Below are 24,867 nucleotides of genomic sequence, written 5' to 3' on the forward strand. Positions count from 1 at the left end.
CGGGCGCCGGGTGCCGGCCTGGTCCGAGGTCAGCGAGGGGGCTGCTCCGGCCGGCGGGCCCGCACCGCCCCGCGCAGGGCCGGGGGAGCCGGGCGCCCGCTGACGCCTCTGCCTTTCCTTTCCGCAGCAGGGCCCGGGGGGCCGCGGCGCCCACCCGGGCGGCCCGGAGCCGCCGCCGCCGCCCGCCGCCCCGCAGCCGCGGGAGCCCTTCGCGCCCAGCCACGGCAGCGCCTTCCACCTGCCCGAGCCCCAGCACGCCGCCGCGCTCTACTACGCCAGCTCCACGCTGCCGGCGCAGCGGGTGAGCTCCCCGCTGCCCGCCCAGCCCGGCGGCTCCCCCACCAAGCTGCCGCGGGCCGGCTCCGCCGCCGAGGGCGCCGCCTACGCCACCGCGCAGCGCCTCTCCTCCCCGAAGCAGTCCCCCAACCGCCTGGCCAAGTCCTACAGCACCAGCTCGCCCATCAACATCGTCGTCTCCTCGGCGGGACTGTCGCCGTCCCCCATCCGAGTGACCTCCCCGCCCACCGTCCAGTCTAACATTTCCTCCTCTCCTATCCACCAGTTAAGCTCCACCATCGGCACTTACGCCACCCTGTCGCCTACCAAGCGGCTTGTTCACGCTGCCGATCAGTACAGCAAGCACTCCCAGGAGCTGTACGCCACCGCCACCCTGCAGAGACCCGGCTCCCTCGCAGGTAAAACCGCGGCCGGCAGCGCCTCGGGTCCGCGGCGGGGCCGGGGCTGCGTGGGGCCGGCGTGCCCGCGGAGGGAGGCGGCGGGGGGCGAGGGACGGCGTGAGGCGGGGGGCAGGGCCGCCGGCCGGGAACGGGAGGGAGGGAGCGGGGGGCGTTTGACAGGAGAACGGCACTTGGGGGAATTGCGGGTGGGTTTCATCGCGGGCCGTGCTCGGGGAGGCTGCCTGCCGCTGCTGGAGCGAAGTACCTGAGTTGTCCCGGCCCGTGCCGCCCTCCCGGCGCCGGGCAGGTGTGCGTGCGGCCGGGGGTGCGGGGCTCGCCGCGCTCCCCGCTGTGACCCGCGGTGCGGGTGGGGGGTTTGTTACTATGGCGAATCTCTTCTCTGCCGCCATCAGAACCTCTGAGCCTTTTGCAGGGAATCGCTTTTCCCCGGATTTACAGGCGGCTCAGGCGTACTTGACAAGTTTGGGGTTACTTAGCAGGAACTCCCCGTGTACCGAGTCGTGCCGAGTAAGAGGTAGCGGTGATTTGGCTCCGAGTGCTCTTTGGGGAACAGGCTGTTACAGCTGATTTCATGTCTCTGTAAACGCAGACTTTGAGCAGATCCAAGAAGTGAGATACTGGTGCGCTGTTCTCTAAACCATCTCTTTGCTAAACTGAGCATCCTTCAGGGGTGGGTTTTTTGTGTTCTCAAAATTTTCAGTTTCATTGCTATAGTAACAGCTGCTATGCTCATATGTTCTCTTGTGTGACATAAATAGATTTGAAGATAAATAGGATGCATGAAGAAGTTAGGCTGAGTTTATCAGTCAGGTACACAAGTCTCTTACAGGAGTGAGGACCTCACCCCCCTTTCTCCTCTCACCCACCTCCCCTCCCCCACTCCAGCTGTTGTCAGCATCCTATATAATTCCTGTGTCTAAACACACAGATGGAATTAACTAATAATAAAATACTGTTTTGATCTATCTCCTTGTAAGAACTATTTGCTGGATTTTTTTTTCATATTTAAAGGGCAGGAATTTTAGAATTTTGTATCTTTAAGTATATATAACACCACATTTTAATTTCAGAATAAGTGACAGTATCATTAAATTAAGGTGAAATTCAAGATCTCGGGATGCTTGTATCAAGCCTGTTGGCAAATACTGAGTCTCAGAACATTAAGTGGTTTATTTACCATTTTTATTAATACAACTTTTTCTTGCTATAATCCATTACACTGTTGGCCACAAGTATTAAATACTGCCTTTGTACAGTGGAAATTTAGGATTGCCACAGACTTTGTATTTTAGGTAGTTTTATAACTTCATTGTATAGCAAGATTTTGAGTCAAGAAAGGCATGGATGTCAGCGTCATTGATGTCAGCATCAAGGGAATGGAGAAAAAAAATCGATTTAAAACTTATATACCTGTGGCTATGAGCTATTACTATTTGCCTGATTTTTCTTACCTTTATTTTAGGATAGAAGTATTTGCTTTGGGAAGTTTCTAACAGGCAAAGTACTTTTTGCTGTTTGTGGACTGTTAGCATTGACATTTGTGTTGTGTTAGGGGTTTGGTTTTGTTTTTGTTTTTTTTTTTAAGAAGGCATCTTTGTATCATTGCAGCATCAAGTCTGTCATGGTAGCTTAGTCCAAAACTTTTTTATTTAGGGGTTAAGGTCCAGCAGAATGACTCTGAAGTGCTACGGAAGCTGTTTGTCCTGAGCTAGATCCAAGTTGAAACTTGGGTTTAGGCTCTTTTGGCCTTCTTGGCCAATAATGCTTCTATAGACATTCCTAACAGAATTTTCTGCTTTGTTTTGAATAAAAGTTAAGGAACTGACATTAATTTTCTTGGATTGCTTTTAAATAAAAGCTTTTGATAAGACTTCTGCATCTTGCATAACCTGCATCTTTTTAAAGCCTACTGCAGGGCGTTGCCTGATTTACTGATTTATGGCTTTGGTGAAATAAAAAGCCTGTAGATGATACATGCATTTAGGAATTAATTAGGAAATGGCTGGTGTATATTGTATGGATTTTCCTATGGGAGGGAAGTAGTGATTGACCATTTGAGTTTGCTGTTGAGTTTGTAAAAACTGATAAAGCAGCACTAACTTTGCTTAGTTCTGGGCTGATCAGAGCAAACATAACAATCTACTGGGTCACTCATCCCTTAGGGATTTGATTTTAAGATATGTAAAAACCCTTGTTGTTTTATTTTATAACAAATGGAAAATCGTGTAACTTGAGTAAGTGTTAGGTGGCAGACCTGGAGAGAGAAAGTTTTGCTCCTTCAAAGACTCAGTGTAAGCAACAGTATGTTAGTAAATACCTTTTCTTTTTTTTTTTTCTCCGCAGTGGTGACATGCCTTTCAAGTAGTCCTTGAAAGGAGCTCTCTCACATGATCCATTCTTTTGCAAAGGTTTTCTATTGTGTGCTCCTACCCCTTATTTTCCACTGCCATTCTTATGCATGTTCCTCATGGCCTGACTGCCATCCCAGAGTTACACATTTGCCAGCAGTGTTAAGTGCCTGACTAATCTTCTAGACTTTCACTGGATTCACTGAAGCCAATGGACTACTCAGAGGCTTAAAATTAGCATATGCTTTAGGGTTAGCCAGGATCAGATGTTACAGATACTACTGAGGTAATCTTAATTTCTTCCTTCCTTCTGTAAGTATTTTTGCTCAGAGTAGGTTTGGAATTTGGGCTCTAAGTATATTATATTTTTGCAGGAGTTTTTCAGTCATTGTGTTAGAAATCAAACCCACTGAGAAGGAAAGCAAGCAGTTGTTCTTTGAAAAACTAATGTTCAATAAATAGTGGTTTTGCTTCTTGTTCAAAACATCCAAAGATGAGTTGAAGTTTTTTGGGGTTTTTGAGAGAGAGAGAGGAGGAGGAAGAATGGAGAACAGTTGTCACATTGCACTGATTGATGGTTTGCCTACTGTGATTAATGTGAAGTTGCATTGGCATGCATGTGTCATCACAGGGATGATGTTATACTAAGTAATCTTTTTTATATCTGGCAATAAAAAAATAAGTATTTGTAGTAATTACTAAAACCACAAATGATGCATTTGTTTTAATTATTTTTGCATTATACTAGAAATTTGTCCTGGAGCTATCTAGTTCATGAATACTACTGGGTTTCAGTGTGCTAAACAAGCCAAACTGTATCAGTGCCAGACTTAGATATTTAAAAGAGAAAACATTCAGATAAGATCCATTTTTTAAAAAAAAATCAAGTAAAAAGTTACATAGATGACCCAAAATATAATCTGTCTGAGACTTAACTGAGGAGATGGCATTATTTATATTCATTTCCTACAAATTTGATTATGAAACAACTTGAAATTTTAAAAATGGCAATTCTTAGACTTCATCCTGAATTTCAAATGAGACATGCAACAGTGTGCAATGACTCAGTTTTAACCGAGTAACCTTAGAAACGTCTTCAGAAATGGCTTTTAGTCTAGTTATATTTGAGCTGCTGCCACTGCCAAGTGTGTGTGTATGGGTGTGTGTGTACATGTGTATATAGTGGCTCTGGTGAGTGTACATTTGCTGTGTTTATTCTTAGTCTAGCTGCTTCATTGCTATGATCTGCAATTACAGTTTTAGAAGTAGTTTTCTGCTCTGCACTGCTCCAAAGCATATTCGACCGTCTGTTCAAGCAGCGATCCAAATCCAGAAAGCACAGTTTGTAAATACCTTCTTGCAGCTTCCACACCTGCACTGAGCTTCAGAGTGCTGCTGGGAGCCAGACTCCCCAAAGCAGCCCATTTTGCCTGGAAGGAGGAGTTTAGGACAGTAAGCAGCAGAAACTCTTGCTGGGAAAACTCTTTCAGGAGGCAGGTCATGGCACAGGTGCCCACTCTTCACGCTCTTCTGCTGCATCTTCTGGTGGGCAGAATCAGACAGTGCTAGAGGAGTACTGAGTTTATTTAGGATCAAAGGGGAAGGAGGCAGTCAAACTGTGTTGTTCATGTGGTTTGTGCCTCCGGTTATGTCCCTGGGAGCAGCCCCAATGTTACAAAGCCATTCCTGCCTCTTCATCCAGGTTTAGGGAAGACTAGGGATATGCAAAGCAATGGAAAGTAGTTTTATGTATTGCCTTATTACAGAAAAATCAAAGGAGAGTGATCCTGCTTGAAGACTGCATCATATTTCATAAGCTGTACTAAAAGGTTAAGTTTAAGAAATGAGTGTTGGTGTGAATCACTTGATGTAATGTTAGATGGAAAGAATATTACACAGCTATCTTGTAGTGGTGACACATTTCACTGAAACAAGAGCTGCAGCATCCCTCTAGACAGCTCTGCTTCTACCAGTGTTGAAAACTTCAGTGCTCAGCCTGGTGTTTATAATCTTCTTTCAAGTAAAACAAAATGGAAAAGATTTTTTCCGTTCTGAAGAGGACTGTTTGTATGCAAGTGTAATACTAACATTAAAATAACAGCAGTTTATAAAAATGTGGCATGGGTTAATACATAAAACATGCTTTCCACTCCTTGTTGAGCAAAGAGTTCTAAATTTATCAGGCTCTTAATTGGTTCCTTCTGCTCCTTCATATGTCTTGCCTCACTCATCTCTCTTTGCTGGGGACCATCCTTTATCCTTTCTCCTTCTGTAAGCTTTTCACTGTATATGATGTGTTGAAACCTGGTTTCCTGTTGGGGCTTAGGCAGGACTTCTATTTGGTGGTGAGTGTTGACATGTTAAAGCATGTCAGTGTGCAGTCAGGGGCACAGAACAGCTTAAGCAACTTTCTGTGGGATAACTGATGTACATTATTGTTAGCATGGATTAATGTTTCCTTTTGATTGCACGAAAATATTAGATCATCTGTATATCACTAGTTCATTGCCATCTTTAAAAAGATTGTCTTGTTAAGTGTTAGAAGTCTCCAGTAAATCACACTTCACTTGTACTTGTGCTTGAAGAGGTGCATTGCTGGTGACTTACAGCCAAAGTAAATCTAGAATTAAAAGTTCCCTGTGCCTTTAAACCCCCACCTGAGACACAGGGCTGACCTAATAAAGTAGTCTAGGTGTGATGTGCCCATTGTACATTTTTGGACAGGCAAGGAAGAAAAATATTTGAATTTTTTTTTGGCTTTAAGATAAGCTCTTGGACCATCTGTATGATTGATCATAACAGAAAGGACACTCAGTTGTTTCCCGTAACTATTCTGTATTTTTACAGAACCCCGAGAGTATCTCTTTTATAGAGAGAACCAAATTGCTTCATTAATTTTAACCAAAGTAGTTTTCCATAGATTTTTTTTCTAAGTTTTTTTTCTTTGTTTTTATTGGCTAGAAAATTCCTTTATCTCCTGCCAGGGCCTTTACACATAAGAACACTGTTAATGCTCTTTTGTTCTGGGACAGACACTGCAGTCTTAGGAGTTTTTTCTTCTCCTTTTACTCTTTTTTGTTTTGAGACTCTTTCTTTCGGATAAGAAAACAAAGTGGAAGATTTTGAGTAATATCCAGCAATATATCAGATATTAATTAGAACATGGAATTTGGTGTCTTTCAAGATACAAACTTACTTGCTCCCACATTGCAACCTGGAGGTTAGGTATGCTGGTGTTGCTTTAGAGTTGATACAAATGTACAACTAAATGTTCACTTTGATTTTTTTGTCACTTATTCTACCTATTTCTTTAGCAATAGTTGTGTTTCTAATTGTTACAACTGGAACCTTTACAATTGCACTCAATTCCAGTTTGGAAAAGGTATCCACCATGGACAATGTACAGCAAGAAAGCAGAAGGAATAAGGTGAATGACTTTGAAATATGTTATTATTGCCATGATTTTTGCTCCTGTATTTTTCCGATTTAGATCACATGAAATTAACTTGCTCATAGGAGAGGAATAATTGACAAGAGCCAAATACAGAAGCCTAAACTTGGGTCCTGTTCTTTCACTGATTACCACCTTTCCCTTTGCTTCCCATTCTTGATAAGGGACATTGTTTGGCTGATTCTCCTAATGATCTTTCAGAGGGGTGTTAAATCAAATAACATTGCAGACTAACAAGCTTTTTGGGCAAAGAGCACCAGTGTGCAGTACTGCTGGAAATGAGTTCAACTTGTATAAGGCTGCAAGTATTTTAATGAAATGACTGGGAAACTGTATGGCAGTGGCTGTTTCTGGGATTTTGGGTGAATGTAACATCAGACATGCTTCTGGGGACTACTGAGGCCTGTGCTGTTGCTCGGTAACCACAAATGTGGTTTCTGGCCTCTGGTCCTGAACTTTAGCAGTGTACCTAAGAGGGCCAGGATTCAAATTTAAGCATGCAAGTCACTAGAAGAAATTTCTTAAGCATCAGAGCAGAATTTGAAGTGTCTCTGCTTATACACCTGTTGGGCAGGAGGACAAGAAGGAGGTGAAGTTGACAAAAGGTAACAGAGAAGAGTCTCTGTCCCTAGCAGAAGGATGGTTAAGCCAAGGAGCTGGAATTTGCCAGTTTTTCTTGGCTACTGAAATCCAATGGAATGTATGAAGTCAAAGAGCAGTGTTTTGGGAACCTGACTTTATGGAATTTAGGTTAGAGCAATGGAAATACATTAACCAGTGTTGGCACTACAGTTCCTATGCTCGTCTTGCTTATATTGATCTGTGTTCTGTTTAGTATGAGATTGCAGGAAGATAATAGAGCCTCATAAACAATTATACATCCAAACCTTTGGGTCTTAAGGGTGTGCTAGTGAGGCTAAGTCTCATCCTTGCCTATTACAGCCCATTTTTTGCCTTCAGGACACCACCTCAGTGGTGTCCTCATGTACCTATTGTTCTCTTCAGTTGCCATGAGTGTGATTCTGTGCTATAGGTCTTTGGCCTGAAACTTGCTCCTTGAGGGCAGAGGAGAGTGCTGTTGTATGGGATAGGGAGTATAAGCAAAGGCAGGGTCCCCTTCTATCAAATTTCTGACTTTCAATCTTTTATGGCATGGTTTTATTTCTGCTATACAGTCCAAAATGGGATGACTGTGTTTGTATTGCTTGTGCACTGAGCAAAGAAGGTACATGTGAAAGCTGCAGCTTCCTCAGTCTCAAACCCTGTTGCAAGGTGTTACCCAGTAGCCTGGAATTGTTTGTTGCAAAAGTATTGATAAAAAAATGACAGAAATCTTATGTTCATCATGGTTTTTGGGTATGTAAGGGATGTGAGAACAAGCCCTTCATTTTTACTGTGGTGGAAAATATCATCCTTTCCAGTTGCTGTGGCACAGAAACTTTTAGTAATAGATGGAGTAGCTCAGATTTAGGAAGCTGGAATGCAGCTCATCAGTAATATAAGTATTAATTTGTTGGCATATCTAATGGCTTTTTGGTTGTTGTGTGGACACACTCTCTTTAAAGCAGTGCAGATGCCTCTTTCAAGAATAATTAATTATGGCAGAAAGAAGATGGCAAAATGGGCAGTTGTGGAAGGCCCCTTTCTTTAGGGCCAAAGCCTGTGTGGGGAGGTTGCCCATGCCTGCCTGTGCCACATGCAGAGTGCTCATGGGTGAAGCACATTACTTGTCAGTGGTAACACCTGCCAGAAGCTACACTGGGCCAAATTTGCTCTATGAGCGATCATGGGAGATAAATGAGGCAATTCTTCAGCAATCGTAAGGTCACATTTGAAGATGACATAGATGTGGACCTAGAACAGAATACCTTTTGGTTTTATAGAAGTAATATTGGAGAGGACAGAGAGATATTGTCTAATGATAATGAATTCATGGAGCTGTACATTATCATAAGCGGTTGGAAGCAAAAGTCACAATTTAATATGCTGATATGAGGAGGACCAAGTGATAACTAATCTTACAATTACAAGGCATGGCATATAAAACTGCCAATTGGATCACACAGATTTTTAATAAGTACATCAAGTTGCAACTTACAGTGTGTTAGTGAAGTGTCCCTGCCCATGACAGGGGGTTGAAATTAATCTTTAAGGTCCCTTCCAGCCCAAACCATTCTGTGATGCTATAATAGTAAAGTGCTGTGTTTGTTTGAATACAAGTGATTTGCAATCTCATGCAATCCTCCCTTTACTGAGGGAATTTTTGCATATGCTTCTCTATATTTACTTCCTCCACAGGGTATGTCTATGTCTTGTGGCCTTATGGCTGCTTATCCTCTCAGTCCAATCCAGGTGCAAAGCATCCCTTTTATCAGCCAGCCAGCTGTGCTGCTCTCGGGCAGTAAAAGCTTTTGATCATCCAGCTAAAGCTGGCCCTGGGTTTAAAGAGTGTTGCCTGGGAGGAAAGTAAGGGTGGAGAAGGAACTGTGATCCTCTGATACCAGGGCAGATTTCCTGTCATTGGAGAGCAAAATAACACCTCTCCATGGGGCCTTTCCCTCACCCCACTACTGTCCTGAACATCCTAGTTCAGTGGGAATGCAGTCATGTTTACATTTGATCACCAAAAGGTGTCATGAGCTCTTCAAAGTTCTGGGAGCATGGTCCGTAAAGGAGGGTGAGATGGACTCTTTCAGATATTTGTGGGGGAAGAGAAGGTGGAGAGGGACAAGATGACAGCCCTCTGTGTATTTGGGGCTAATATACCATGGAGAAAGGGAGGACTGAGTGAAAGAAAAATTACAGACCTGCTAATCACAGTGCTCTTTGGACATTACAACATGAACTAATAGAAAGGATAATATAAGAATGAAGGTAGTAAATGGTCAAAGGGGTAATTTGCAACAGGAGTTCTCCAAAACCAGATTGTGCTGGAATGACCTGCTTACTGACTTTTTCTTAGATGATATTTGATGTCTTTCTATTTCCTGTCAGGGCTCTGAGCATGGATTTTCTGTAGTGCCACTTGGGAAATGTTTACTTAAGCTAGAGAAGATGGATATTCTTTCAAGAGTGTAGTTGGGCAGGGACCTGGGAAAAGGAACACTTTCAGTTTGTCATTTTGAAGATTGAAGTAATGGAAAGGAAGAGTACTCCTAATAAAGTTCCACAAGGAGAACTCTTTTTGGCTACTTGAAAAGTACTTTTTCATTTTATTATCTTGGCACAAAACCATGAAATAAGCCAAGGAAACTTCTTGATAGTGGAATATTAGGAGGCATTTTCTGAAGAGAGGAAGATAAATCCTGTGTACAAAGATGGAAGATGGAAAGATGGAAGGGGAAGAAAAGGATTGGAGCCTTGTAATTGTAATAATACACTTAATAGCTGGTTGCATGTTCAGCATCTTTGGCTGAAAAGAAGAGCAGGAGAATACCTATGTGACCTGGTTGAGTACAGCATGTCTCAGCCACCTGTATTAGGAACATAATAGAATCTTTCATGGCCTCACAGAACAAGCAAAACTGGGAGCTTTACACAGAGTTAAGACTTCATCTGAAGAACTGTACACAGCTGTGACCCTCTGTAGGCAAGAGACACTTTCTAGCCTTCATTTCTTCTGAGCTGTCCTGCATGGATTATCAAGAAATAAAGAAGCTTGGTGTACAAAGACCTGACTTAGTGTTTCTTCCATTTCTTAACAGAGGAGAGGCTGCTAGATTACATAGCTTCTCACAGTAAATAGAGGTTATTTGTTAAGTGTGCTGAGTCCTGGTAAGAATAATTAATTTGATGAAGGATTTACTTTCTTTGAAAAAATACAGGATTAGTTGAGTCCCTGGCAGCTTTTAGTATAGTTCATCTCTGATGTACTGTGGTGAGGGGTGTTTGAAACTAGGTGATTTACAAGGTTCCTTCCTACTCAAGTTTTTATTTCTATAATTCATCTGACCAAGGAGGGAATGAGAGCTAAAGGTGTCTTCTGAGTGACTTTTTACCATCACCCTTTGTTTTTAGGGCTTTGGCTAACCGGCCAGGATGTGTTTGACTGGAGCATCTTTGTCAGCTAGTGCTCCTCCATTTTCCCTCAAAAGATTTGAACCTGATAGCCCTAGTGAATACAGTGACCTCCCAGCCATGATTGCACTTTGTCTGGTCTCTGAGCAAACTTCAAAGTTTTCAAGGTTTATTAGTTGAAATTTTGTGTTTCTTTCTCTCCAGAGTTGTAGTTCCTGTGTAGCTCATGTCATCCTTGTCTGTGTTGCATCTTGAGATGCCTTTGGCAAGAATCAGCTAATGTTTGAGCATAACTGAGCATCTTCTCCAAAGTGATCTAGTTTGTGTCCTACCATGCTTAAGATCCTATCTTGTGAATCCAGAAATTCAAGAATTAATTGTCTTAGCTGAAAAACTCTTTTTCTCTGAAGTTTATCAAGGTTGTGATTGCATGTCACTGCTATTTTCAGTCAGCAGTAGATTTTGGACCACTTTTGTAAAATCAGGCATACTTGTTGCAGGCACAACATGTCTTCAGCCTGCCATATGGCTATGGAAGTGTTGGCTTCACCGGCAAAGCTGCCATTGACATGCAAATTGTGTCAATTTGCATTTATGAATAACCAGTAACTAATGGTGTGACACTTCAGAATGCCTCAAGTGTTTGTCACCTTTGGACTACATGAATCGCATTCTTCTAATTGGAATTACTGTGAAGCCATTCTTGAGGCTAAAAACTTCCAGTAGTTTATTGCAAACTGCTCTGAGCACATTTCTCATGTTCCTTATCTTAGATCTACTTTCCTTTTGCCAGTGACCTTCTTTCACCATTTGTCTCCTGCAGCATTTGTCATTGCCATCTCATTTTAGCCTCGACTCTCTGCTGGAGTGACAGCACTCTTTCAGCCTAAGGTTCTTTTCTGGCCATGCTTTTCAGCAATAATCTGAATTTGTGAGGTTAATTGCAAAGTCTGTTTTTCTGTGTTTGTTTCTTTTCTTCTCTGCTCTCTTTTTTTTTTTTTTTCTTACAATAAGTTCCTGATAAAAAGAATCTGTAGCCATCCATTTCCTCCTTTGCTTGTTGCTTATTGTGAAAGGTTTTACTTAAGGTAAACTTTGGAAGTTGGATGCTAAATGCATGCTATTGAGTGATTACTATATTAGTAAGAATAATTAGTTAAAAGAGAATTTTATTTTATGGGATGCAACGATTATTTCAGCATAAATTTTAAGTCCTTGAGCTACTCATGTCTTGGTGTTAACAGTATTCCTTTTCTTTGTCTCTACATTCAGCATTTCTTTTACTTAGAGCATCCCTGTTAGAATTGCTTTAGATTATAATGACTTTAGTAATAGGAGATTATTTTAAGTTTTCTAGCAGAGGTCTCAATAGGTGCATAATGGAAACAACCTAAAACCAGCTTGAATAATGGTACAATAATCTTTTGAGCATAATTCTAAAAGTGAGTAATTGTTGGTCTAAACTTCTTTACAGGCATAACTAAATTCTTTAGTTCAATTGCATTCAAATTGATTTTTGTATACATTTAATAAAACATCCATGTTTTAACTCCCATATTTTAAATGCAGTGAGTCTCAATTGGATAGTGAAAACTTGATGAGTAATAGAGTATCACAGAATACCCAGAGATATCTTCCCTTTCTTGAATTTGGCATTGAGAAAAAGACAAAGATAATGAACTCCATTTTTTTTTCTCCTGGAATGTCACATACTTATACCTCATGTCTTGGTGAAGTCTGGAAACCAGGGAGTGCAAGTTAAGTGTTCACTGAGGAGGAGAAAGCCTCTGGGAGGAGAAAGTGTTTAAGATTCTATCAAAGATGACCTTACATGAAAGAACAAATACTACTAAAGCTTTTCTCTATTCTCTTAATGAAAGGCAAGTTTGAATACAAAGAGTTACAGATAAAATTTCCAAATTTGGTGTTGTTCAGACCTCTAATAATATGCAATCTTGTTGTAAAAGGAATTACAAAAGATAAGTGCCCAACACTTTTCTGTGAGCAAACCCCAGATGCAGTGTCTGAGATTTCAGCTGTGTCTGTCAGAAACTGGAACACAGATTCTCAAAACAAAAATATTCACAATAAGTTAATACTTTTTAAAAGGTGCATGTGTGATTGAGATTCATTAGAACTATGTTTGCCTTTTCCCTCATTTGCCTTTTCCTGTTCAAGGAAAACCTCATCCTTGAACAGTGAACTTCTAGGAAGGACATTGCCATTAGATAAAGAATTTGGGTTGCCCAGCAAAAGCCAGTTGAGGGATACTGTAGTTGGGCAGACTTGACACTTCATTACCCAATTGAGTTTTGTTTTTTTCTGTTGTTACCTTTTCCAAAGTGTTGCACAGTGACACTTTTTTTTTTTGGGACCCACTGTTCCACAAAACACCTTCATTAACAAATTCTCTGAAAATCTTGAGAATCTCACTTCTAGTTGGATTTAAGCTCTAGATATTCTTTCTGTTCCCTGTGCAGGGAGGAGTTGATGTGGAAAGGTTTTCCCCTTCCCCCTGCACCAGAGCTGCTGTGAGAACTTGCTCCGTTTAAGGTTGACTGAGCTGATGCTTGGTTTGGGGGATGGCTTCAGAATTGCTGGGGTTTTTAGCTGCTGTGCTTTTCCACAGTGTTAAACACGATCAGAAAGTTAAATTTTCACCAGCAGGCATTAGTGCAGTAGTGCCTGATTTGTTTTGCTGGAGGCAGCAGTGCTTCTTAGCAAATCACTCATGCTGCTGGAAGTTTTCTCTAGCCCTCCAAAGACCTTTAGGGTTTTGGATGTTTAGCCCATACTGCTGCTTAACCAGCAGAAATTGGGTCTCCAAGTTTGCTTAGGTACAGCCTTGTGAAAGAGGGAAGACACAGCCTGGGGAATTAAGGATGAACTGTTACTTCCCTTTAGTTTGCAATCCTTGTCAGTGAAGCATTCACTGTGGGGCTTCACGGACTATTCCATAGAGGGTTTATTTCTGGATATTTGCTTTTGGGGCCTGTCTCATCAATACGCCAGTATTTCATTCCTTTCCTGGGAAATCCTGAGTTGAATGCATTGCCACAACCCCTGCATCAGCATAGAGCCCATGGTGCAACACAAACTATTAAGAATTGGAAATATTAAATTTTTATCTTTTCTAAGATCAAGATAAGCAAAACTTCAAAGTTCTCTGCCGCTGCAAAGGCCTAATATTGTTTTCAACAGTGGTGTAGCTGTGGTGAGCTATCCAAACAGCGTCTGCAGAGCTGCTTGGCCGTGTTGCTTGGTAACATCATCCTGTTGCTGAGGCACTCGGCCCTCACTCAAAGTGGGTAGCGAGCAGGAAAGTTAGGAACAGGGATTTGTATAACCAGATAGCAGCATCTGTTCCCATTTGTGCATGGCACTTCTCTTCCCTTTTCTTGTGAAATTGGCAGGGCTGAGGGGCATGGAAGAGGCAGAGCTTAAAAGAGGGGAGAGAAAGAACACCAAACACAAAGTAACACCCAGGATGATCATCTGCTAAATGGTTTTAAAAAAAATAAATTGTCTTTTACTTCCTTCCCAGCTGAAGGCAAATTGTTGATGTGTGGTAGTCGTTTCTTTGGGGCAGTGTCTGTTTTTAGTTTTTTCTTCCCTGACAGTACCCTAGATGAGAAATGAAATAGGAATTATCTCTGTGAACTTGTCTGTCACATTTAATCTGCTATTTCTTCCTGGCAGTATTTGCCGCTTATATCTTTGCTCCCAGTCAAACTTTTCTTTTCCACCAGCAATTTATTTTTGATAAAATGTTGTAAGCAGGTGAGTGCTTCTCAACAGAACAAGGGCAGTAGCAAAGAAAATGCTCAGGTTGAGGTACGAATTTCTAGTGTGGTCCTTCTGTTTTCCCTAGATTCCTAAAATTATAATAACTGATATAATACTTTACAGTGAAGTTAGATTGCATGGCTAAAATAATGGACTATTTAAAAATATTTCTGCCTTTATTTTTCTTTTAAACATGCTGAGAAATGTAATGGATGCCAATATTTGGTTAAAAACCTATTAACTTAATATTTGGTTAGTTTAAATAGGATAAAAATTATGTGGATACATCTTATAAGACACAATAAACTTTATTGAATTGTTTTTAAAGTTTATTTGGGGCCTGTTTATTACACTTATAAAAGTGTAATACTTTTCTTCCTCCCTCCTTTCTCTATTTTTAGCACTAATGTGAAAACTGCTGGCCTTAGTTCAGATGTTGGTTTTGCAGTGTCCCTTAAGCAGCCAAAGCCAATCTGTTTCGAGGGACTTTTCTAAGATGCTTAATCTGGTTAATGGACAAATTATGTCTGGGAAATTCCACAGTGTGAGCTGAATGTGGCAGTATCCTGACGGTGACACTGCTAATAGGTTTGACAGTGCAGTGAGAGTTTGCAGAAACACTCCGACCATGCATCGTATTCTACTTCAATCCTTTAAGGAGAAAACCTGGGGAAAAGCAATCTAAGATACTGACAGGTGAGGCAAGGCTGCTCTTTTAGCTCTGGGGACTTGAATACTGGGGCAGAGTTTTTGTTTGGTGGTGAGCTCCTATAGTGTGGGCTGAGGATGCCAGAGTAGCATATCTGTAGGGCTTTTTTCAGGCATCCAGAGTTTGATATCAGTTGAAAGATGTCATGAGTAATTAGTCAATTCACTGAGGGCATTATTTCTTTCTGTATCTGTACAAATAGTCCTGAGTCAGAGAGAGAATGATGTAGTGAGAATGGAAAAGGTGTAAAAACAGAAATGAGTTCCAATTCTGAGCTTTCATTAGTTAATCTTTCATTCTGGTATTTCGGGAAAGAAAAAATTGAAACGTTTGTGTTTGTGTGTATGTAAAATCTAAACAGGTGAGAATCCTGTGTTTAAAAAACCCCTAAACCCAGTTAAAAAGAATTCACTGGAGACTGTGTCCTGATTCTAGTCACTGCAGGTCTTTGGTGTGCTAGGGGCCCAAGCTGATGTACCAAGGTGTGCATTAGCTGGAGCTGCCATATGGCCTGTCATGTCTTACTGGTTAATTTAACCATCTGTCATGTCTTAACAATTTGTATTCACTTTCAGTAGTCAGGTTAGAAGGGTTTTCTTCTCTTTGGTACAGTAATTTTCATCATACAGTGCTGTTACATTTCCCTTATCTGAGTTCTATTAGTTTTATTTATAATCATATTACTTGGAGATCATACTTCCCTTTTCCGATGTTATGACTTGAAGATGCATACATTCAGGCAGGCATTTTGGAGATGTTTCTGCTTAAATTTCTGGCACAAAACAAAGTCAGTATCAAAACTTGAGCTGTGAATGTTTGATTCCACTTCTCCTCCTGTTCACTTCTAATTCTGCACTTGTGTTCACATCAATTTCTTTGCTATGTAAATTAAAATAAGTTAGTGTCTGTAAGACAGGTTTCATAACATATGAGTTCAAAGTAAAAATCCCACTGTACATATGCTCTTTCTCACATGTTGTGTTTTCAGAATTGCAGTGAAGCTCTGACCTGATCTACTGTATATATATATTTATTTAATAAGTAGCATTATTATTATGCTACTATTTATTTAATAGTAGCATTTCAGGACAAGCATCTAAGAGAAAATTACATCAAAAAGGGTTTTCAGCCATGATGTGCTATTTAAATCAAAAAGGTTTTTCGGTCTTCTGAAAAATCAAAGCCACAAAATTCCTATGATTCTCTTTCAGATTTTGTGCCTGCAGGCTCTTATCTCAATGATGGACTTATTGCAATTTTATCATACTCTGAGGTTGATTGTTGTTTGTTGTTGTTTTTTTTTTTTTAACTTGTAATGTAAGCAACGTTTTCATTATATCTAAAGTTAAGAATTGATGCAGCCAGCTGTAGATCTTTCATCTTCCTTGTCAGAAAGATGCATCTTCTAAGTGCAGAGTGTTGTAGTGTGTTCAGTCTGATTTTGGTACTTAGAACCTTAAGTAGCCAGAGTTCTGCTGTGTGTTGGAAGGTCTGGAGTTGCAACCAAGTTTAATTAATTAAATTAAGCTGTTAACATGTAACTGATAAGGGATAATACAATGGCTGTTGATCTTCAGCTCATGTGTCACTAATGATGTTCCTCCATTATATACATAAGGAGATTGTTTAACAGGACTCTTGATCAATGTATTTAAGGATCAGGAATTTCTGAATGAGGGCTGAATGGTATACCTGGTTAGATCTGAATGGGGTTTTTTAGCATTGAGATTATCACTTTCATGTTTTGTGTTTCCTAGGAGCTCTTAAATCCTGGACAGGGGGACAGTACTGTATGCTCTTGCTATTAGAGATGTTTAGAGAGTATTATGACTTTGTAGGTTTTCTTCTTAAAGGTGTAGCAAGGTAGGATGATAGGTTATAAAGCCTTTCCAAAGAGGCACAAATAAAAACTGTCCAAGATTTATTAGAGCATATGCAATGCCCGTGATCCGTTAATTTCAGGAATTTTAATGTCTTTAATTTCTTGCAATGACAAATGCAATATATCGGTTTACTTTATTGACCTGAACTGTCAGATCAGCAGTGTCATTCAAATGTATCTGTTGTATTTATTTTCTTGACAGCTTGCACCAGCAATGAAGAGCAATTAGGGATTATTTGGTGTATATCTCTCATGTTACACTTGTCTGATTACAGTATTTATCTTCCCGTGGGAAGTGAGACTTTGTCGAAAAAGAGCATTTCCTAGGAAACAACTATTTCCCTATGCTGCGAAGGAATGTATCAAACTAATGTGGAAAAATTTAACTAGTAGGGTGGGCATTTTTCAAGTGTGAAGAGTGGAGATCAACTTTTTGATCCAATTTGGTAGGACTGCACTTTTCATATTGCTCCTCTTGAATGCAGGAAGAGAGGAAATACCACATGTAGGAATATGTATTTTCATCTGGACAGTTCTAGGTTATCCGTGTTGCCCTAATCCAGTTCACCTGGCTGGGGGTTCATGTGATACCCCAGTGGAACCTTGCCACAGATGACTTGTAAAGGCTCCACGGTGATGCAAAAGATAGGATGTTCCACTTGCTTTCAGGTTTCAGTCTTGGAAGCTTCGGAAGACAGAGAAGACTCTTCTTACCATATACTTTGGTTCAAATAGTTAATCAGTTTCTGTTCTAAAAAAATTTTTTTTTCTTAATTTTGTGCCTATCACAGCTATTTTAAAGCTGTGTAGTCTTCTATATACCTTCTGCTGTGATGCCACAGATGCATTTGTCAAACAAGACTGCACTATTGGAATAATTGATTAATGGATGGTTTATTGAACACCTAAATAATGGTTTAGTTCTTCTCAGTGGTTTTGGATTGGTTTGGTTTGTTTGGGCTTTTTAAATTAATCTACTACCCCACTTTTTGACCACCATGATCATGAGAGTTCTGGCTATGCACTGGTGCTGGGTACATCATCTATAAATATCAACTAGCAGGACTGAAAGTTTAATAATGAGTTTTCTTTGAACTTGAGCATAGACCTGTCTGTGAATGGGCTTGATGCTTGATTACGTCTCTGAAATAAAACCAGCATTGCTGTTAGGGCAGGCTGGCCAGGGAGTGGGGCTGAGTCCATTTTTAGATTATGTAGGAGAAAGGTGTGTGGCCTTGCTGCACATCACTGCTTTGATTTCAGGCACCCAGAGAGGTGCAGTGCTGTTAGTGCAGGGGAGAAGGGCTGGCAGCTGGATAAGGAGGTTTAGTGAGTGCAGTCTCAGGGGAGCCAGGAATTCATGATGCCTCTACATTTAGGGAAACTGCTTTTGAGGGTGCTGAGCTTCCTTAATGCGAGACTGCTCGTGGGCCTTGCTGACCTTATCTTCTATTGCTTCCTAGTAGTGTATTGATGCTGTTTTTCTATTCCAATCTGGTTGCTTTTCCAGCCTCTGTGAGCTTCAAACTGCTTTAATGCAAGAGTTTTTGAAGGCAGTGGTACAGATCAGCTTGCAGCTTTGGATAGGAAAGGATGTAGCTGTTGGCTGCTAACCTGGGATACAGGCAGGAGACCCATTCCACCTCTCCTTCTCAGTGACATCAGTTCTTTGAGTTCATGGTCCTTGTTTTGATCAGTCATCTCAGCTGTCTCTCCAGTGCCTTCCAAAGCAGCAGAATATGGTGCAGGATTGAGTGTGTAGATGAGGTGGGATTCAGTTGACTGAAATCCCTAAGTTATCTGTGTGACCTTTCCTGGATATAACTCTTGATGTAACAGCTACTAGTTAGTTGATTTTATTATTTAAATTAAATATGCAATAAAAAACTGTTGCTCCTTAGTTGAGACTTGAATAAGTTCATACATAGAAAAACTTCTAGGAGCAACTGAAAGGAAATTTTAACTTAAATCAACTTGCTGTTGTAGTTTTTTAAATACCTACGTAATAGAAACATTAAAAAGTATGATGGTGTTACATCTCTTTTTAAATCTTCTGATTTTTTGTCTTTTTAGCTGGATTTAAGAACCTTAAAGGGTAGTAGTATTTTGTGTTTAAATATTGATACCTGATAATTTGGAAATAGTGTAGTAAAATTGCATACGGAAAAGTATCATTGTTGTTTAAAACCTAAAGTGTTTAAGAGACATGATTTTAAAATGGCCTTAATTTCTGAGATTTGAGAGTAGTTTAGTTTCTAAAATGAAAATATTTTGGTTACGTGTTGAAATCTTCATTTTTCTGAAGTGTTAGAGGGATAGTGGCAGTTACTCACTGATAGTGAGTAACTATCACTGTCCCTCCCTCTTGACCTTCTTGGGAGGGATGTTCAATCATAATGTGTTACTCAGATGCTTTGAAGTTGTTTTTAGATTGCCACTTCACTGTTTTCAGTCAAAACAGGTTGATTAAATGTTTTGGTCAAGAAGTTTCTCTGGTTATACATGTGCTTACTGTTTAGTACAGTAGTAAAGTCTTAATTACATGCATAATTTGCAAATAAATCTCTGTTCAATATTAGCATAATAAACTAATATTAAGCTTCCATTTAGACTAGTATCAGCACTTGTAAGTGCAGAACTATTGATAGAATATGAAGGAGGTTGAATTAAGCCCACCTCACCAGAAGATTACCATAACAGTTTGGAAACATGCTGATATCTGGATTATACTGCTACTGAGTTCAGTGGGAAAAATCTTTTGGCTTACAGGAAGCTGAGTTAGAAAGAAAATCTGTTGTTAGAAAACCACTGTTAACTTCTGTGTGGGCAAAAGAATTGTAATGCTTCTAGAATGGGGTTGTAATTCTTTATTCTATAGCAAATCTGATTTGTTGATATACTGGTAAATGTCTAAAATGTTCTCAGTTTTTCTGTATTTTTTCCTCTGATGCAGATTGAGCCAAATATGCATTGAAATTTGGACATAATCACAACAGGCTGTTTTTCAGGCCACTCTGAAGGATACTAGACCTTGGTGGGAGCAGTTCAGCTGCTCTGAAAATCTGTCTCAAGGGTGCGGGGCTAAAGAGCACTTTGAAAATGTAGACCATGAAGAATTTAATTCTGTAATAGTAATATCAACTTTCTGGATAATTGCTGTAGTTATAGATAAAATATTTGGGACTCTTGGCAGACTTTCTAGTAAGGGGAGCAACGGAATTACTTTCAGCAGTGTGCTAATGGCAATTCAGACTGAAAAATGTTTGAAGGGAAAAATATGCAAATAGGGAATTCCACTAAAAACATGCACAAAAGTTGAAAAATTCAGAAGAAAACACATATATGGCACAAGCTGATTAGAAGAAGGAAAGGGAATAAATTATTCTTTTCTCCAGACAATTTGTATTAAAGTTTAAGTAATGTTGTGTCAGTGTATATTTTTCATTTCCATCCTGTGTTGCTATCTCATCTTTCTTTATATCTGTGCTTTGCATTTTAAAAGTATTTAGTGTCTGTTTATGCAACAAAACCACTGCAAGCACAATGATTGTGGCAGAGGCTTTCAGCAGGAATAGCTACACCCGTGGTGTGAGCAGTACAAGCTCAGCCAGTGGAACATCACCTACATCCAGGATTTTAACTTCACAGAACTAGCAGCAAGGGCCAGAATAGTTGTATCTGTGATTGCTTTCCTAAACATTGAAGTAGCATGTTACGACTTTGTGGTATAGATCTGACATTTGCAAAGTGTCACTTGCATACTTATTGCCTACTTTAACTTTATTCGTATCTTCAGAATGTGTAATGTTTGTACAGCATCCCCATGACTCTTCTTGCCAATCTTGATAACAGACCACAGAGCTGAAGTACCTGAGTGGCAAAAGGATTGAAGTGACAACTTCAATCACGGTTGGAAATATACAAGTCTCTTTTTAAAATGTTCTAATGTAATCTGGTTTTAATAGTAGAATAAGATGTTTTATGAAAATCGCATTTGATCTTGTTATTTACAAAAAAAAAAAAGCTGTATCCTTAAAATGTTTTTTTCAGGAGGTGTGTTTAATTTATTCATTCTCAGAGGATATTTAAGTTGTAGAAAGTCTTAGCAACTTGATTTTTTTTCAAAGTGTCGAAGACAAAATGTTGATAAGGCACAACCATTCTCTTGCGATTTTGAGAAGCATTTGAAAGATCAGCCTTCATGTAAATCTGCATCCATTCATCAACTCCAGCTTATTTTATTTGTAGATCTTTGGATACGGGCATAACATGTGAAACTCGTTCTGACTGCTGCTGCTTTTTTCTCCCCAACCTTCCTACCTCCCCCAGTCCTGGACCCGTTTAGTTGAGGACATTCCTGGGTTGTACAGCTTTTGCCTTTTCTTGTTTGTTTGTTTGAGTTTTTCTTTTTTTTAATGAAAGGGTGGGGGATTGGTTTGGGTTTAGTTTGGTTTGGCGATTTTTTTGTGTTTTGGAAGGGGGAGAGTTGGGGTTTTTCTTTTTTTTTCTCCTTTTTTGAGAGGAGGTGGTGGGTTCTTTGGTTTCTGTTTTAGAAGAGATGATAATCATGATATTGATCTCACCAAAATATGTAGTTTCCTTGGAAGAAATGGGATTTTTGTGTAGATGCAGGCAACTAAATGATGCAGCTAAAGGGTTTAAGTGGAGCTGTAGCTGCCCTTGCTTGCTATTTCTGTTTGCATGTTGAAAACACTTATGACTTAGCTTTGTTTGGGGATTTTTTTTGTGTTTAAATGCCACTTTAAGGTAAAATTTTAACAGTCAGATCTTGTATTTGTCTCTTGTTTTCTCCCTCTTAAACGCCTCTCATAAATCTGTTTGCAGCTGGGTCTCGGGCATCTTACAGCAGCCAGCACAGCCACCTTGGCTCGGAGTTAAGGGCACTGCAGTCTCCAGAGCACCACATAGATCCTATTTACGAAGACAGAGTTTATCAGAAGCCCCCTATGAGGAGTCTCAGCCAGAGCCAGGGGGACCCTCTGCAACCAGCACACACAGGCACATATCGCACTAGTACAGGTAGGTGGATGTAACCTGCATGATTGTCTTTCTGAGATATGTAACTTACTCTCTACTACTAACTCTTCTTCTCTTCCTCATGTGCTTAACCAAATGTATTCTGTGCATTCCAGTCAAATAAAATACCTTTTGCAGATGGCAGCTACCAATAGAACCCCAGATACATGCACAAAAGGGAGAAATACTTAATGTTGTGCTACATGTACAGTAGGTTAAGCTGATTTGAGGAGGGAGCTTACTCCTAAACAGAGAAAAAATACTTCTGTTAATCTAGTGTATTATCTTGGAGAAAGATCTAGTGTCTCTGAAGAAATTGCTAGGATTTTTTTGCTTACAAAGCTATTCTTTGTGTTGCAAATGGACTGCAAAGTTCCTGCCACATAAAGCTAAGTGATTGTTCACTTGCTTTCAGAGTAAATCATAAGTACATTTTCTTCCTCTGTCCCACAGAGCTATGCTTTGGTGTAGGTACACAGATATAAAATTGAACGATAACATAGGGAAAAGCTGTTAGCATCACTGGTTTATCCATAAATAATAATGATTGTCCGTGAAATGCATTGGTGTACAAGTCCTACTTGCAGAATGTCCTCTCAGCCAAATGAAATACAGCTGTATGTTGGAACCCACAAATAGATCAAAAATCAACAGGGATATTTATGGTATTTAATGCACAAAATAATTAGAGTGTATAAATGCTACAGCCAAAATAGCCTAAAGCAGATGTAGAAGAAATTTGCCTTAGGAATTGTAAGTATTTCTGGTGTTTCATCTTTGCTGTGTTGATCAAAGAGGAAAGATTATGTCCATTTTCAGATCACTCCTATTTTCATCAAGGAAAAGTTAAGTGCACTTTTCAGAGCAAGATACTTCACTTTCTTTTAAAACTATTTTTTAAAAACTTCTTTAAAAAACTCATTTCTCCAAGGGAAAAGCTGGCAGCTTTTGCATGTCCTACTGCCTTATGCAAGTTTGGATGTTCAGAGTACAAGAGGAAATCTTAAAAAGGAAATTTAGCCAGAGAATTACCTAGAAAAATACCTGTAACAGCTTTATGCTTTTTGAAAAGCACCATTGCACCATTTCCCATCTGCTAAAGAAACTATCACAGTCTCATGTTTTGTATAGAGTCACACATGGATATGAGGAAAAATTACTATTCTTTGCATGAAAGGGAGAAAAGTATCTGCTTACATCAGTGAATTGTGAAGACAGAGGTAGTGATTGAAACTACTGTTTCTGTTGAACTTTAAGCATTCTGTTCCACCTGTGGCTGCCTCATAGTGCCTATAGGATGCTCTCTTTCCCTGACACACCCTGAAAAGGGTTTCTTGTTTTGCTTGCAAAATATCCTTTTGGTTGTCTGTGCTGGAGTAGCAGGCTCTCTTGTGACTGTACTGCTCACAGCACCTCAGTAAGGAAGGAAACCTAGTCAACACAGATAACAATTGCAGTGACTTGAACTGGGACACGGGATGTTAGTTGGTTACACATGGAGATGGGTTTTCAAAGGAAAGAGAAAAAGAATTAAAAACCCCCACAGTCATATGGCTAGCAGAAACATCCCCTGTGAAGATGAGTTTTGTTTTGCCACTTGGGATGTGGATTTGAACGTTGCTGCAGGCTCCCTCTGAAGAAAGACCCATCAGTCCAGCTTGGTGTTGGGTTGATCCTCCCATGCCTTCCACCCTGCGCCCCTGTCATCAGGGTCAGGGGAAACGCGAGCGGATGGATGTGTGCCAGTCCAATCACTCTGGTGCTCTGTTGGTAGCTGTCAGCTTTTCACACAGCCAGGCTGAAGAGCTGTCTGTGCTCAGAGGGAATTTTGAGCTGCATTGGATCAGCTCTCAGACTCCTGCCTCTAGCACAAATACCAATAGGAACATATCCTTTCTGATGGAGACCATACAATTTTTTTCAAATTAACAGAAAGGAGGGAAAGGAGTTCAAGTTTGCACTTTTTTTTTTCCTTTATTGGGTTTTCATAAGTATTGATTTTTCTTTTCTTTAAATTTTTTATTTTCTTTTAGGACTAGATTGCTATTTGGTGTAAGATATGGGGCAGGTAGATTACTGTGTAGTCCATGAAGATACGTGCCAAAGATTCATGGCCTGTATATTCTGTGTACATGAGTCATGGCAGAGTGGAGAGTTTTAAAACTTCAGAGCGCTCCTTCGAACACCATGGTTCACACCCTTTGTGTATGACAAAAATAGCATTAATCATGATGATGATGCATGCTTTTCCACATCTGACAGAAAAGGGAAGACAAACTTAAAGATGTTGTCCAAAGGATTTTTTCTCTGCAGCTGACACTGCCCATTGAAAATTAAAATGAGGTTAGTTATACTTGCAAGCCATTTAATTTTTTTTTTAGTGGGGTTTCTTTTTGGTTGACTTTGGTTTGGGTTTTTTTTTAGTTTTGTTGGACTTTGTGGTGTTTGAGGGGATTTTCATGGGGTTTTTCTTTGGTTTGTTTGTTTGTTTTGCTTTTAAAGAAAATTATTCCTGAATTTGAAAATTTCACTTACTTTGGAAAAGTAACCAAGAATTGTTACTTACTACAGACATCACCTCTTTCTATTTTATGAGCCCTTAAATAAATATTACATTCAAGAATGTTTACACAACTGAGGATAAAGCCTTCTCAAGAGTTTTTTGTCTTCTAGGTGAATGAACATTCAGTAAGCAAAATACAATAAGCTAAAATTTCTCTATGGGGTGAACTAAATTAAGTTTGTTCTTAATTAAGTTTGTTCTTTTTTGGGTGATGTTTTGGTTCTTAACTTAAGTATTTTCTTTGTATTTCACTTGAGAATGAAACGCATGGTGATAGTTCTGCACTACCTACCGCAGAAGGTGCAAAACATGTCTGAACAATCTTCCCTAATACCTTTAGAGATGATGACTTCTTCATACAATAACTGAATGATTT

The 24,867-nt window shown here is 40.0% G+C and overlaps 1 protein-coding gene across 7 annotated transcripts in view; it reads left to right on the forward strand.

Annotated features, from left to right (window-relative positions):
- The window catches only part of CTNND2 (catenin delta 2), a 638,971-nt gene that overhangs the window by 370,785 nt on the left and 243,319 nt on the right, over positions 1-24,867 (forward strand). For 6 of the 7 annotated variants that reach the window (XM_074545751.1, XM_026791790.2, XM_014265131.3 and 3 more), the window contains 2 exons: positions 128-695; positions 21,737-21,931. In XM_074545751.1, the coding sequence (XP_074401852.1) occupies positions 128-695; positions 21,737-21,931 (763 nt within the window). The remainder of the gene's footprint in view (positions 1-127; positions 696-21,736; positions 21,932-24,867) is intronic. The other variant, XM_026791793.2, reaches the window with a different exon arrangement.

This window comes from Zonotrichia albicollis, chromosome 1 (assembly GCF_047830755.1).
Source record: "Zonotrichia albicollis isolate bZonAlb1 chromosome 1, bZonAlb1.hap1, whole genome shotgun sequence".
In the NCBI taxonomy this organism is placed as follows: Eukaryota; Metazoa; Chordata; class Aves; order Passeriformes; family Passerellidae; genus Zonotrichia; species Zonotrichia albicollis.